The sequence below is a fragment of the Pseudonaja textilis genome, chromosome Z (assembly GCF_049901715.1).
Source record: "Pseudonaja textilis isolate UNSWEBS1 chromosome Z, rPseTex1.2, whole genome shotgun sequence".
In the NCBI taxonomy this organism is placed as follows: Eukaryota; Metazoa; Chordata; class Lepidosauria; order Squamata; family Elapidae; genus Pseudonaja; species Pseudonaja textilis.
In genome coordinates this window covers 78,074,274-78,090,153 of record NC_142008.1, presented here as the reverse complement: position 1 = coordinate 78,090,153, position 15,880 = coordinate 78,074,274, and the positions used below count along the sequence as shown (strand labels likewise).

Below are 15,880 nucleotides of genomic sequence, written 5' to 3'. Positions count from 1 at the left end.
TGAGGGACCGGACATCCCCATTCGAACAGAGTGAGCTGAGAACGGACCCGGACTGCCGACCCGAATCTCCATCACATCCACCCGGCAGAGACACCAACCATCCAGACTGAGCCGTTCTGCCGAGCCAGCCCGAACGAGGGGAGACTTCGCATTCCCAGGATCCAGCGCCAAGCCTAGATGACACCCCGGCGACCTCGGAGTCTTGCTCCATGGACTCGTTGCCCACCAGCAGTCTCCCTGAGCTACGACGTTCCGGTCGCCAGCGAAGTCCACCCTCATACCTCAAAGACTATGCGTGTGCCCAGCTAGGGGGGAGGAGTGTTATGTCTTTGGGACTGGTTGGAGTTCCCAACCAGGTCCGCTGTTTGAGCGGGAGCATCACCGGCTCCCATTGGTTGGCTCCGTTTGACAGTCGGCTATAAAAGCCGGCTGTCGAGCAGAGCCAGCCGTTGTTCGCTTGCAGTCTGCCTTGTTAGCTAGCAGACGCGACAACCCTTTATTCCCTGAATAAAGTCTGTTAGTTGTATGCTCTGATCTAAGCCTCGTCTATTCCTTCGCTCCACAACAGTAACAACTCTTTGTTGTCTTTTTTTTGCTGTTTTCTCAGTTCTGATTTTCCCTCCATTACTTCTGATGGCTCCTTTCTTTGCTCATTGTCCTGGTCTTTGCTCATTGTCCCTTGTATAATATTGCTCAGTTTTTGTTCTGTATGATCAAATATTTTCACTATCTCCTTGTGTTGTTCCTATATAAGGTTCTTAATACTTTGAAACATCTAGCAATGGGATTAACCTCTTCCCTTCAGGAAGAAGGACAAGATTACAAACATTTTCTTTATAAAGAGTATTAAGTAACACTTCTGTGATCAGCTGATACTCCATGGAGTTCCCCAAGACCTTTTATAGTTGCTGCAGTGTTGGCTACTTCTTGTTTCTTCCTTGGGGAAAAGATACAGGAGGGGACAACAATGCAGCTTGATCATACAGGCTATGAATTTAATGCATATATGGTCAATCAGCTGTATTACTTCTGCTGTGAGGCACCCAATTTAGAACATAGAGAACATAGAATAATAGAGTTGGCAGGGTTAATGGCTTTTGGCACTACACCCAGGCTTTCAATTAGCATGAGTTGCTGGTCTTAGTTTCCCTCTCAGCTGCTGCATTTGCTTTGGGGTTGATTTTTAAAAAGGGGGGGAATGACTGTTTTAAGTTTTCTGTATTGTTTTAGTGGTTCCTGCCTCTGTCCTTTTGGGGTGTACTTCCCTCACTCTTTTTGAAAGCCTCTAGTGATGGACCACCCATAATTTCTGCAGACAAGCTATTCCATTGGTTGATTGGTCTTACCCTGAGGAAATTTCTCCTTAGTCATAGGTTGCTTCTCTCTTTAGTTAATTTTCATCCATTGTTTCTTGTTGTGCCTTTTGGTGCTTTGGAAAATAAATTGACTCCCTCATTTTTGTAGGAGCCCCTCAAATTTCCTGACAGAACAATTAATCAGTGGAACAATTTGCCTCTGTTGTAAATGCTCCAATAGTGGAAGTTTTTAAAAAGAGATTCGAGAGACAACAATTTGTCTGAAGAGGTGTAGGGTTTCCTGCCTAAGCAGGGGGTTGGACTAATAACTCTGTTATTCTATTCTAATTCTCATTCTATCCTAACTATTGGAACAGTGTTATTTTATTGTGCTATTTTATAGTAAGTTGGACTAAGGAGAAATTTCCTAAGGGTGAGACCAATCAAGTTGGCCATGCCCACTGAGTTACATGACCACCCAGCCATACCCATCCAGTCATTAGGGCAGAGAACTGATTATTAAATTATTTGAATCCCACCACTGATCATCTATATGAAAAATTGTGTCCTATGACAGGCAGCCACAAAGTGAGTGCTCTTTCTAGAAGGAGATGTACAATGTAGTTATCAGATTAAGCATATAAAATTGAAGCACTCGGTGAGTGATCTTTTAACAAGAACGATTTATAGCGCCATTCTGTCTGAAGATGGGATGGGGCTAGTGGCTGAATAATTTTTAGCTTGATTATTATTATTCTGATTATAATGTATGTTATTGATTTGAAGCAGCATTAATAAAGAAATTTACCTGAACATCTGTGTCCACATGAAATACAAATGTATGAGGTATAAAATTTTCTTTGGCTTTAGGTGGATTTGGTATGACTTTTACTGGACTTGTCCATCCTGGAAAAAAAGTTGAACATTTTTCACTAAATAGTATTCCCAACACTGAAATTACAGCTGAATACAAAAATGGACTTTATATGAGTGACAATCACAATATGCCATGTATAACATCTATGAATTATTATTTTAATAATGAAAAGTCAGAAGTAATTATAGTTGGCTGCTTCAGGAGTGGATTCATATATCGTACCAAGCTACTGACAACAGAATTAAAGCAGAGAAAGAAAAGGGAATAACTAGAGAGCTGCTTATTCTGAAAAACTATTGATCAGTTATACAAAGAGCTGCTGAGTGCAAAGGATATATTTTGAGTACTGTGGGCAACTGATTGACAGCTTTTTACTGTATAAGGCTATGAAAAATATAAGTAAACTCAGAGCAACTAGATAGTATAAGTCAGGAGTTTTGAGAAGGAAGGTAAGAGACATCCTTAACAAATCCCAAATCAACACATAGCTAAATTGAGAAAGAATGTGAATAAATGTAAGCATTCTGTTGATGTTACATGAACACAACAGTCAGCAGCCATCTTTTGCAGAGATGCCAGCAGCCATGTCCATGAGTGGATGGGGACCATTCTCTTAACTTCCTTCTCAAAACTCCTGATTTAACTATTGCCATGCTCTCCCTCTCTGTCAGCCAATCAATTAGAATTGGGGAGCCTCTTGTGATTGAGGAAATAAATGATTTATATAAGGAAGGGGGGCGGGGGCGGAAATATCAGTATTTGAAGCTACGTTAAAAACATATTTATATATTGGCTCAAAAACACATTTATAGATTGGCTCATAACATCATTGAAATTGTTACAACTTATTATAATGGTGTAATCCTACACTGGGCCTGAGGTAGAATTACAAATTTAAATTCTTTATTTATTTTATTGGGATCACTGTGTGAAAGGTAGAGAAAGGTAGGGTATTTCTTTTTGGGATTACAGGCCAGGTGTTTTAGGATCGAGAGCCACATCTAGCCTATAGGTTATAGGTTCCTGACCTTTGCATTAAGGAAGAGGTGAGGCTGAATGGATGTTATTTGCAGTTATGACCTAAAATATTGTAGTGTGTTTGCATTCATACTTGAAAAAAACAAGGCATTCATTTTCAGAAAATGGATGCTTGTAGTGATACTTGAAAGAAAAAAAAGTCAAAGAATTGAAGTAGAGTGGCCATATTTTCACTATATTATAAATATAGGCCATATTTTTGCAAATAGAAGTTGATAGAGAAGTAACTTTTTTATAAAGGATAGAATCTGTCAGTATACTCATGAACTGGAACAAGGTCAGCCAATGAATAGGCATAGCAACTAAATCAGCCAATGAGGACTGTTTTGGAAACTGAAACTAAAAGTAGCCTAGGCATGGCTCTATATTAAGCTCTGCAATTCTGCAGCTATATTGAGCTCTGAGTCTGTCTATCGAAGATGAAATTAACTTGCTTGCTTGCTGAGGACTGGAGCTCTGCTCTGAACTTGCAACCATGTTTCTGTCTGAGTTTGTTCCATGTTGGAGAAATTTACAACTGGCTTGTAAAATCTACTTATGTTTATAAAGATGTTAAATGAAGCATCAGCCATCTGTGTTTATTTTTCTGGTGCTAAATTATCACTGCAAAACTCCCAATAGAATCCCTGAAACTAAAACTAATCTTGAACAAGAATGAAAATCTTAAATAAGAGATACTGAATATATCCTCCACTGGTACAATTTGAAAAGATCTTGAGGCAATCATAGAAAAAACAGACTCTAAATATTTGAGGGGAAAGAGAGAGAAAACACTCTTGAATATGAGTGTGGTTATTTGAAAAGCAGAGAGGACAAAGTTTTGCCTGTAAAAAGACAACAACAATAACAACAAAATCAAAATATTTGCTGTTTCACTCCCATGGGAGCTAAACAAACATATGCTAAATAGACTCATTAGCTTGTATAATGATACTAAAGAAACCAAAGCTGTCTATAACTGAATGCCTACCTAAGGGTTAAAGAAACTTAATAACACAATGATAGAATAGAATCCACAGCAGAATGAGGCTATGATGAATGAAAGTTCTTGGAAACAGAAATAATAAAATTTCAATTGCAAACAATTGCATGGAAGAACAAATAGAACACAGCAGAAAAAAATCTAGCAAAATAACAATGTATCATCCAACCCTCAAAAGAATATATATATAAGAAAGTGAAAGTGAAAAAGGGAACATCACCAAAGAATACCAGAAAAGAGTTTAGAACTGTAAAGTTTCTATGAGCAAGAGAGTATTGGTAGAACATTAGCAGAGATAAAGGGGCAGGAATGAAGTTTGAAACTGACAGAAACATAAATGAGGAATGTGTATATACAGTGCTTTGAATTAGTTTATATGCACAGGATAAATGAATTACATCATAGGCTTCTGAAGGAACTTGCTGATATCTATTACATTTGAAAAATCTTGGATGGTACATGTCAGACTTTTTTTCCTACCAATCTAGACAGACTTCATTGAAAGACCAAGTCTTTCTGAACTCATTAGAGTAATACTTACTAGAAGAAAAGTTAAGAACTGGGCTTGGCTAGTCTAGAAAAGAGAAAGATCAGGGGAGACATGATAGCGGTCTTCCAATATTTGAGGGGCTGCCACAGGGAGGAAGGGATCAAGCTATTTTCTAAAGGGCCTGTAGGCCAGACAAGGAATAATGGATGGAAACTGAACAAGGAGAGTTTTAACCTGGAAATAAGGAGACACTCTCTGACAGTGATAACAATCAACCAATGGAACAGCTTGCCCTTGGAAGTTGTGGGAGCGCCATCACTTACGACCTTCAAGAAGAGATTGGAATGCCATTTGTCAGAAATGGTGTAGGGTCTCCTGCTTGGGTGGGGGGTTGGACTAGATGACCTACAAGGTCCCTTCCAACTCTGACTATCTGTTATCTGTTAAGATAAAACTACAAGTATTCCAATGTGCAATGAAGCATCAATAAACAGATAATTTGTGATGGAAACACTCTCTTTCATTTTCCTGCTTTCTTTGGGTGGAGATGGATGATTGAAAGTGGGGCATGGTGCATCAGATAATTATTTTGATAATAGCTATTTGGCTTAGTATTGGAATCAGATCTCATGGCAAATTATTAGAGGAGAACAAATATTCTCCTTATTTTCAAAAAGGACAACAAAGATATTGCTGAAACTGTTAACTAGCTAATCTGGCATCAATAACTAGTAAAATCCAGAGGTAGATCATAAAGCAATAAATCCTTATGTACCTGAAAAAATGATTATCAGTCAAACACAAACTTGTAAAAAAAGGTTTTACAAAAATAATTTTGGTTTATTTATTCATTGGGTAATTTCCTGGACACTTTGTGAAAATGCATATAACTTTTACTTTAGGAACTTTTATTTTAACAAGTGTAGAGTATAGTATCCTCTATACTTTATACTCATTAGTAAAGCACTTAAGTATGGGCTGAATGGCATAACAGATAAACAGATAGACAGCTGGCTCAAAAACCATCAACTTACTAACTTCTTCTCACCAAATTGGAGGGAGCTATTAAGTGATGTGCCAAAAGTTTAAAATCAGGGCCTGTGCTCTTTATATTTTTATTAGTGGCATAGCTAGGAAACAAAGGAATGCTTATCAAATCTGCAGATGATACAAATGTGAAGATATGAATAACAAATACCCTAGCACAAGGGTTGGGAAATTTTCTCTGTCAAGGGCCAGATTCTGACCCTGCTTTGCTTTCATGGGCATGGCTAAGTTTTGCTTTCATGGGCATGGTAAGTCAAGTGTGACAGCCATTGGACAGAGCCAGCCTGCTAGCAAGGAGGTCATGGAAAGTCCACAACAGCGAAGTTCTCTTGGATCCACTTCTTGACTCAGCCCCCACTTTGGGAGAGTTGCTTTTGATAGGTTGGATAAATTATCTGAATAAATTTGGCAGCAATAAATACAAAGAACTTTATGAAATGAAATGCACATGCATCCTTAAATACATGAGTATAATCAGGAGGTTAGATAAATGTGGATATAATGCAATTATGTGAAGAATGATTGTTTATAGTCATTGACCGTGAGTGGGTGGCAAAAAAGCAGTGGGAATGACTTTCGATTTTTTCCTTATTGAGTTTCCTTATGGGAAACTGGCAGGGAGTATCAGAAACCTTCCTTCCTTCCTCCCTCCCTCATCATTCTGTCATTGATTCTTTCTTTCCCTTCCTGGAATTTCTGCTAGTTTCCCTATTTACCCTGTAGTAAGATACAGGAAAAAAAAAATCAATGGAAAAGCCAGCAGGAGTTTGGAAGTCGAAGGCCAGTAAAAAGCTAAGTGGTTTTGTGAAGAAGGTATCAAGGGGGTGCACAGGGGTACAGATAAGGAATAGTACATGGGATTGTCTGAGAGGCGCCACATGAGCTAGAAGGGTGCGTGGGTATGTGACAGAAATGCTAAGCAGGTAAGTGAGGGGTAGTGGTGTGGGGGAGGGCAGCCTAGGTTGGGAAGGGTGCTTGGGGATGTACAAGAGATACTGTGCAGATCAGATAGGGCATGCAGGGGAAAGGTCATCAATAATTCACAGGAGGTAAATATATATAATTTTTATGTAATAATTCACCATTCAGTAGTGACACATGGGGGTTGGGGCCTGGCATAAATTGGGAAGGGTATTTCCTTTCCCTTCCCTTCCCATCCTATCCCATCCCATCAGGCAGATAGATATGTCATTGCTGATGGATTGCAAGACTGGCTGAAAAACTGTCAAAAGAATGTTGAAAATGAAGAGTATGCGACTGTAGCAGCAGCCTTGCAGTGCAGCAGCAGCCTACTGTAGCACTGAAGCAGCCACAACTCCCCCAAATTTCATTCTCTTAGGAATCATGGGTCTTAGATTTTGGATGTATTCTGTAAATTAGGTGCCTTGGTTCAAAAATAGTCTAGTTTAAAAATTGTTGCACAAATATATATTTTGCCCAGTTAAATATTATGACAACAAGAATTTTAGCAATATATAAATAGATGCAATAAAACTCTACAATATTTGAAAGAACGTAACAAAAAGAGAGTACCGTGCCTATTGTTTTTCATCCCTGTATATAACAGAAAGGCTGATTTCAGCTAAATGTTAAGGAGAAAAATTGTAAGATTTCATAAATGAAAGCTTATGAACGTTTCTTACAAGATAACTTGTGGATTCTCTTTGCTAGATCAATTCAAGCAAAGTCCGATCAGACATTTTGAAATGCATACTTTAATTTGGATTCCCACATAGAGCAATTGACCGAATTCTCTACATGTTCTTTCAGTTTCTGATTGCAATCTCAACTTGCTGTTTTTCATTAAACCAAATGTTGTAGGAGAATTGGCTAGAAATTGGGAGACTGTGAGTTGCTGTTCTGTCTTGGGCACAAAGGCAGCTTGTGACCTTAGGCCAGTTATTTTCTCTCAGTCCTAGGAAGAAGGCAAATATAAATTCACTTTTGAAATACTGTGTCAAGAAAACTGCTGGGACTTGTCCAGGAAATTCTGAGAACTTACATGTAATTGAGCAGAAAAAATTATACTCACACACACACACACACGCACACAAATATTGAATGGCAGTTGTAGTGGCAATGATATTTACCTCCAAGTCTTGATCTCACAGAAATGTCAGGTACTGCTCTAGAATTCCACCGCTGATCCTGATTTATTTCTTTCAGCAGTAAAGATTTTCTATCACCAGCTTGGGTTTTTCTGCAAAATATAGGTGGTTCCTGTGAAGAATGTGCATCTTTGCCATCTCGCAGGGTTCCATAGGCTCTGTTATCTGAAATTTGACGGTCAACTTTACCACCTGGACTCAGAAATCCTGTACAAGGGTTGATTATTGGCACATCATCCCGATGTGGTGCTAAAAGGTAGCTTTTATCTTCAGGAGGAAGGAAAGGATTGGATTTAAGAAAAGCATTACTATCCTTTTCTTCAAAACAGGCAAAAAAATGCCTATCTTCAGGTCCCCGTACAAAAGGCATATACATTCTCTTCAACAGATCTTTGTGCTGGTTTAGATGCATCTTGTGAAGTGAATCAACTGGATTTAAGGATGAATAAGGATGAAAATGTCTTGCAGTGACTTGAGAAGCCATGGTTAACTTTTAACTTGATTTAATAATTTTCATTAAAAACAGAAACCATAGACTCAACTATGAAGCTATTGTTTTTTAAAAAGTACTGCTGTAATGCTTCTTTCTGTACCTGAAATAAATAAATAAAAAATAAAATGGCAATCCACCAAAGGAAAGAGGCTTCATATATACAAAGATTCTCAGTTGCTTAGTGACAGTGGAACATGAACACATAATGAAAGTATATGCAGTGCTCTTTTGCTCTGTAAGTGAAGAAACTTTTCACTTTCACACAAATGAAACAGTATTTATCTATTCTACATTTATATTTGGGTAGGATAGGATAGGATAATAATAGGATAGGATAGGATTCTTTATTGACCTAGTGCGATCGGACACACAAGGAATTTGTCTCCGGTGCATAAGCTCATGGTATACAAATAAACAGCAAGGAATAGATCATAGGTCATAATAATAGTTACAATCATTAATTATAAGTTACAAACAATTGATAAATCATAAGAAACCAATAGAAGATAGTAGGAAAGGTGAGAAAATGAAAAAAGATGAGAAATGTGGGAATTAAGTGTTCAGCAGAATGATGGCATGGGGGGAAAAAACTGTATGCCGCAGCATGCTGAGGCAGGGAGGCGGAGCAATCCTGCAGTCTCCGGTGTCATGCCTGCTGCCTCATGCTTCAGCACATCAAGGAGGCCAAGCAGCAGCGGGAAGAGCATGGACCTCCTGAGCTGCAGGAAACAGCTGCCCTCAGATGAAGATGTTGGGAGGGGAAGCCTTGACCCTCTCTTCCTCCTCCCTGGAAGCACTCATATGCTCAGCAGGAAGGAGGTGGCTTATCAGGGACCAGAAGGGTGGTGAGTGCTTTGCTCATAAGCACTTCTGGCGAGGAGGAAGAGAAGCTTGGGGGTCGAGCCTCCCCCTTGCAACATCTTCCCTCGAGGGCATCGCTGGCAGCCACTCAATCTCCTCGATGTGCGGAACCTTTCCCCTCATCCCCACCCCTTCGCTAATGCAATTGCAAATGCGAATAGCATTTCTTCTCCAATCCCCAAGTTAGAGGAGCGACATTCAAACGTGGCTGGCAGCAGCCCCCTGCGGCTTCCTTGCTGCCTTTGGAACCAATTTTGAAGGCCGGGAGAGGACTTCCCCAAGGCAAGAGCGGGCGGGGCTCACTGGTCTCCAAATTGGTTCCCAGCCAGCCTGGGGCAGCATTCAAACGAGGGGAGTGAAAGGCTTATAATCAAAACCATGACTATAAGCCTCCTCCTCCTTCACTCCCCTCGTTTGAAGCCTCCGAAGCAGTGGTGAAATTCAACTACCTCGCACCAGGTGGTAGGGACGGTTCAGTTCGCCGAACTGTACAATCACCCCTGGTTGGCTCCGCCCACGTCCACCTGGTCGCACCCACGTGGGCAACAGGGATTGTACCGGCAGCGGGAGAGAGAGAACAAAGCAAAAAGCCCTGCAAAGTTGACACCCCGACGTGCTAAAGATTGCAGTCCAGGAAAGAAAAGCCTCTCATCGCCCTTTTCCCTGGGCCCTTCTCTAACCTGGCGATCTTCATGATTTGGGGAGGGGGTGAGGGGGTGCGTGTGAAGGACTGCTACTTTTGACGAACTTTTCTCCAAGAGGTTCTCCCTTCTGCAACTCTGCGGCATGAGTTGGCTGCTTCCGCAAGTGCTGGCGGAATCAATGAAGCTCGCCCCATGGGGGCCAGTTCCTTAGGAATTTCCCCCTCTCCTCTTCACTCCCCAGACGGCTGAGGAGGCACTCAAAACTTTTTCCGCCTTATTTTGCTCTTTCGGCTTACCTTCCGCAGCAAAGTCAATATGACCAATCATGTCAGATTCCCACCACCTCCCCCCCCCACCTCCCGGGGACTGAGAGAGAGAGAGCGAAATGAGAGAGAGGGAACAAGGGCAAAGAAGTGATGCCAGCTTGGCCACGCCCACCCGCCCATATGACCACCAGGCCATTTTTATATTAAAAATTATATTATCTATCTATCTATCTATCTATACATACATATATATTTATATATAAAATTAATTTTTTAATATTTAATTTATATTTAATATAAAAATTAAAAATTTTATATTAAATATATTATCTTTTTTATTTATATTAGTGACTCTCCAATCTTTTCTGGAAAATCTCCAGCGATGGAGCACCCACAATTCCAGGAGACAAGCTGTTTCACTGATTGTTAATAATGATACAATAAAAATACTTATAATAATCAATAAAACACATGGTGGTTTTTTTTCTATATTTGTTACCATAATCGTTAATTGGGTGAAATTTGTATCATAGGACAATGATTTTTGAACTAACTCAAATGGACTGTCAGAATACCTCCAAAATCCATGACTCCCATGAATTGAAACTTGGCAAATTTTATAAAACCTTTATGACATAAAATTATCATAACTGTTTATGACATAATATAAAATGTCATTAAATGTTTCCTGTGCTGGTATGTGACTATGCTGCACAATTCAACATGGGTTATCTTCAAGGTATATATGTTTCTGAATATATGCCAACTTTTCTGGTGAAGACAGTACATTAGAAGTTGTTTTTTTGTGGAAGGCACTGAGAACTCTGGCAAGGAAACACCCCTGAAATAATGACCCAAGCAGTCACCAATTGTCTGGTTGCCACTAAATTTATCATCCATTTTTAGCATCTTCATATATTGTTGTTGCCCAATATAGATGCCTACTTTTTATTGGGGGGGGGGGGGCTTAAGTGACTCAATTGGATTATAAATATGTCACTGGTATTCTTCAGAAAGAGTCTCTGGCCACAATAAGGCAGTATAACTGATATTGTAAGGAATGAGCAAACATAGCCTGTTCATAGTAGTCTGGGTATCTTGCTAGATTAATAGTTTTATATAAAGCAGTTAAATATTGTGCTTTACATAAAACTACTTTTGAAGATAATCTGGAAGCAATAACTGGTATAAAAGGTAGCCAAATTGCACTAAGGAATGTTTGCAGAGACTATTCAGCACTTATATTGTCGCAATTAGTTCCATAGCTTTAATAGCAACTTTTAAAATACTAATGATGCTCAAACATTGGAGAATACTTAATAACTGGAGGGTCTAGAAAAGAAAATGGAGCCAATTCAGCACGAATGTAGAGGGGCCCTAGAGGCATAAAAGAAAATTTATCTAGATATTGTCATTTGCTTATCTATTAGATGCAAATACAATCAGTTTTGCAAGCAAGTTTCATCAGTCTTCAGTTAAAATACAGGTAATCCTCAATTTACAACTACAACTGAGCCTAAACTTTCTGTGGCTAAGTTAAGTGAATGTTGCCCCATTTTACGACCTCTCTTGCAATAGCTGTTAAGTGAATCCCTGCAGTATTAAGTTATAACAAGGTTAAGCAAATCTAGCTTCCCCATTAATTTTGCTTGTCAGGTCACAACAGGTGATCAGATGACCGAGGACATTACAACTTTCATAAGTATGAGTCAGTTGCCAGGTGTCCGAATTTTGATCATGAGGATGCTGCAACAGTCATAAGTGCGAAAAACAGTCTGAAGTAACTTTTTCCAATACCACTGTATCTTCAAATGATCACTAAATGAACTGTTGTAACTAGAGGACTACCTGTATGTTACTGAAAAAATGTTTCATTGTTAAGTGAGAGCAAGACCACTTAAAAGAAAACAACTGTACTCATTTTGCAAGGAATTAACTCCATCGAGCAAAATGTATTTTGTGGGATTGTACAGAAAAAGCTCGCCATAGAACATAGAACATCAGAGTTGGAAAGAGATTTGAGGCTTTCTAATTCAAGCCCCTGCTCAAGCAGGAGATTGTATACCATTTCAAACAAGGCTCTTCTAAAAAACTCCAGTTATGGAGCACCCACAACTTCTGAAGGCAAGTTGTTCCACTGGTTGATTGTTGTCATTGTCAGGAAATGTCTTAGTTCTAGATTGCTTCTTTCCTTGGTTAGTTTGCATTCATTGCTTCTTGTCTTGCCTTCGGATGCTTTGGAAAATAAATTGACCTCTCTTTTTTGTTGTAGCCTCTCAAAAATTGGAACAGTCCTATGTCATTCCTAGTCCTTTTTCTCACTAGACATACCCAATTCCTGCAACTGTTCTTCATGTTTATCCTCCAAGCCCTAATCATCTTTGTTCTTCTCTGCACTATTTTCAGAGTCGTAAGATCTTTTTTATGTTGCGGTCATCAAAATGAATGCTATATTCCAAGTGTGGTCTTACCAAAGTCTTATAAATAAAACACTTCATGTGATCTTCGTTCTATCCATCTGTTAATGCAGCCTAGGATTGACTCTTTTTTTGGTGGTGGCTGCATACTGCTGACTTATATTTATGTCATTGTCCACTAAAATTCCAAATCCCTCTGTTACTGCTATTGAACGAAGTTTCACCTAATCAGCACTTATACATTTAGTTTTTCTCGCCTTGCTTTTCTCTACATTTTGTTAGATAGGACACAGTGTTCCAATCTGTTGAGATCCTTCTGATCTTGAACCTATCTTCTGGGGTGTTGGCTATTCCTGCCAGGCTGGGGTCATTGGTAAATTTAATGAATTCCCTTTCGATTCCTTCATCTAAATTGTTTATGAAGATGTTGAAGAGTACTGGGCCTAAAACCAAACCCTGGGATATCCACTGCTTACTTCTCTCCATATAGATTGAGGATTACATATTGAGTGCGGTTTGTCAGCCAGTTAGAAATCCATGTGATGGCAGCTATCCCACATTTTTATAGCTTATCAAGAAGTAGGTTGTGGTCTATTTTGTCAAATGCTGGGCTAAAATCCAAGTACACTATATTTACAACATTTTGCTGGTCCATTAATTTAGTAACTTTGTCAAAGAATGAAATATGATTTGTTTGATATATGTTTTTGCAGAAACCTCTGTTGGCTTCTAGTTATAACTTTGCTTGTTTCTAGATTTTTGTAGATTTGTTGCTTATCTTTTCTAGACTCTTCTCAGGTATTGATATCAGAGTAATTAATTTATGGTTTCCTGGGTGTCCCCCCCCTCCTTTTTTGAAGATGGGAACCACATCTTTTCCAGTTCTCTGGTAGTTGCTTGGTTTTCCCAGAACTTTGAAAGATATGGTTCAATGGTTCTGAGATCATGGCTTCCAGCTCCTTCAGAATTCTGGGATATAATCCATCAGGACCTGATGGTTTGAATTGTCTAGAGTGGATAGGTGTTCTCTTACCATTTTATTGCTTAATTTAATTAGTATTCCTAGTCTGTCGTTTACAGTTCTGTTTCTGGTAGCTTGGCCTAGTTTTATTTTTGCGTGAAGACAAATGCAATACAGAATTAACCAGCTCTGCTTTCTCTCTGCTGCCTGTAACTTCCTTACCATTGTCTCCCATTAGTGGACTGATGGTTCCCTTGACTTTTTCTTGTGTTTTAATATGGTGAAAGAAACTTTTAAAAATTATTTTTGACATTTGTTGCAAGTCTTAGTTCATTCTTCTCTGTTAGTAAGAATTAGGTCCACTCCACCCCACAAAGGATTATGGGGTCGTTAAAAGAGGATGATGATAGCAATAGCACTTAAGAGTTATACCGCTTCACAGCCTTCTCTTAAGTGGTTTACAGAGTCAATATATTGTCCCCAACAATTTGGGCCCTCATTTTACCCACCTCAGAAGGATGGATGGCTGAGTCAACTATGAGATTTGAACTGCTAAATTGCCGGCAGTCAGCAGAAGTAGCTTGCAGTACTGCACTCTAACCACTGTGGCACTGTGGCTAATATAGTTTCCTTTCTAGTGCCCCTCTTTTGGATTACAAGTTGTCAGCAACTTTGTTATTAAGGAACCTGTTCCATCCCGCACTTGAGGCAGTTCATCTATCCAACCCAGACTTCTTCAATTCATTTAAAGACACAGCACAGGTGTCCCTCCCCACAAGATCCCCCACACAAGCGGTTGTGTCCTTTCTTGCTAAAAGTGACACTGTTTCCTAGCTAAATCACAATTAGCAGAGGCAGAATTTATTAATTTGCACAATAAATCGGATAAGTCGTATAGAACGTTCTAAGTATACAGCAAAAAGCTATTAAATCATGTATGCTCAAAGTGGCGGTAGTTTAAACACACGGAGAGGTTATGGCCAATATACCAACTAGCCTTTTAGATCGCCGACTTGAGCGAATGGTTTTCAGCTGCGTAAGAGCCGCAGGCGAACGCTCCATGCTACGCGAAGTCGCCCGCCAATTCATCCGAACAGTTCTGCGCCTTGCTTCACCGCACTTCCTCCGCCCCGCCCCTTTCCATTGTGACGAGAGGCATTCGACGCCAGCGACTAACGTGCGAAATAGTGGAGGGGAGAGCGGGAACTCACTCAGTCCCGCAGCATTTGTTGGCATACGGCGATGCGGCGCCGAGGATTGCGGAGAAGATGTGACTTCTCTGCACACTGGAGATTCTGTGTTTCCTGGGTCGCACTGGCATTGTCTCTATTGCAGGGACTTTCCTTAGGTAAAAGAGCGCGTACTTCAATAATTAGGAGGAAGAAGGGAAGAGGAGGGCTTCCGAGCCCGACCCCCTGGAGATCATAATGTGCCTCCTGCCTTCCGTCTGGCATATTGGTAGCGTATTTCGCGAGGAAAGTCCCCGAAAATACTGCATGTTTGATTGGCTTGATCATCTTTAGTTGCTGGACGAAACTGGGAAGCAAATCCATAATAATGGTTCGCATAGGAAAGACAGCGTTTGTAGGTGGTCAGTTAGCACGTCTTCCAAACCATGCTTCCTGGGCTAGTAGCGTATGGTTTCCGTATGAATAATCCAATTTTTGCCAAATTTCATTCATTATTAATTTCATTATTATCTTTTAATACATTTCAGTCCCATAATTCATTTGGGTACTAGATGTAAGCATGTAGACTTTTCATCACTTCCTAGTTTTCTACTCAATCTTATTTTGTTTCAACAGTTTTGGGAAGGTGTGTCAGTTGTTGCAATTACTAAAATGGCTTAGTTCAGCCATAAATCACTCAGATCCAGGGTGGATTTGCTTTAAATCAAGTCGATTTAAATCATGATTTAAATCACTAGTAAAAAGGCTTGATTTAAATCAACTCAATTTAAATCTTAATTTTTAAAGAGCAACTGTCATCTCTCTCCCACAGCAGCTCCTCCTCTGACACGCTGTTGACTCCTAGACAGTCCCATTCTGGGATGGCTGGAGATGCAGCAGTGACACAAGTAAGGGACTTGGCAGGCAGCAGATGAGCGGATGCCCACTAACAGGCACTGCCATGATGGATCTGAAATGACAGGTGCTCTTTAAATGTAAGGACTCATTCTTACTGGTAGTTAAAATCTTTAATATTATTATTTGCAAACAAAATGAAGGTTTCCTATTTAGCTTTCGGAGCTAAATTGAAATTATTCTGCTAAATTTACAACTCATTGAAAGAGTTGTAAATTTAGCAGAATATACAGCCTCATGCTACATAACTAAGCTCCATTTCATGCTGAATAAACTAAATTGTTAATGTATTTTAAATAGAAAATAGATTTTACTCC

General features: G+C 39.6%; 2 protein-coding genes across 2 annotated transcripts in view; one reads left to right on the top strand and one right to left on the bottom strand.

Annotated features, from left to right (window-relative positions):
* The window catches only part of SPMIP7 (sperm microtubule inner protein 7), a 47,974-nt gene extending 39,549 nt beyond the window's left edge, over positions 1 to 8,425 (bottom strand). The window contains exons 1-2 of the mRNA XM_026702199.2: positions 7,820 to 8,425; positions 2,104 to 2,201 (exon numbers count right to left, since the gene is read on the bottom strand). Coding sequence (XP_026557984.1) covers positions 2,104 to 2,201; positions 7,820 to 8,321 — 600 coding nt within the window. The 5' untranslated portion in view covers positions 8,322 to 8,425. The remainder of the gene's footprint in view (positions 1 to 2,103; positions 2,202 to 7,819) is intronic.
* Positions 8,426 to 14,649: 6,224 nt separating this feature from the next.
* Positions 14,650 to 15,880, top strand: part of ZPBP (zona pellucida binding protein) — a 41,085-nt gene continuing 39,854 nt past the window's right edge. The window contains exon 1 of the mRNA XM_087917488.1: positions 14,650 to 14,827. Coding sequence (XP_087773614.1) covers positions 14,722 to 14,827 — 106 coding nt within the window. The 5' untranslated portion in view covers positions 14,650 to 14,721. The remainder of the gene's footprint in view (positions 14,828 to 15,880) is intronic.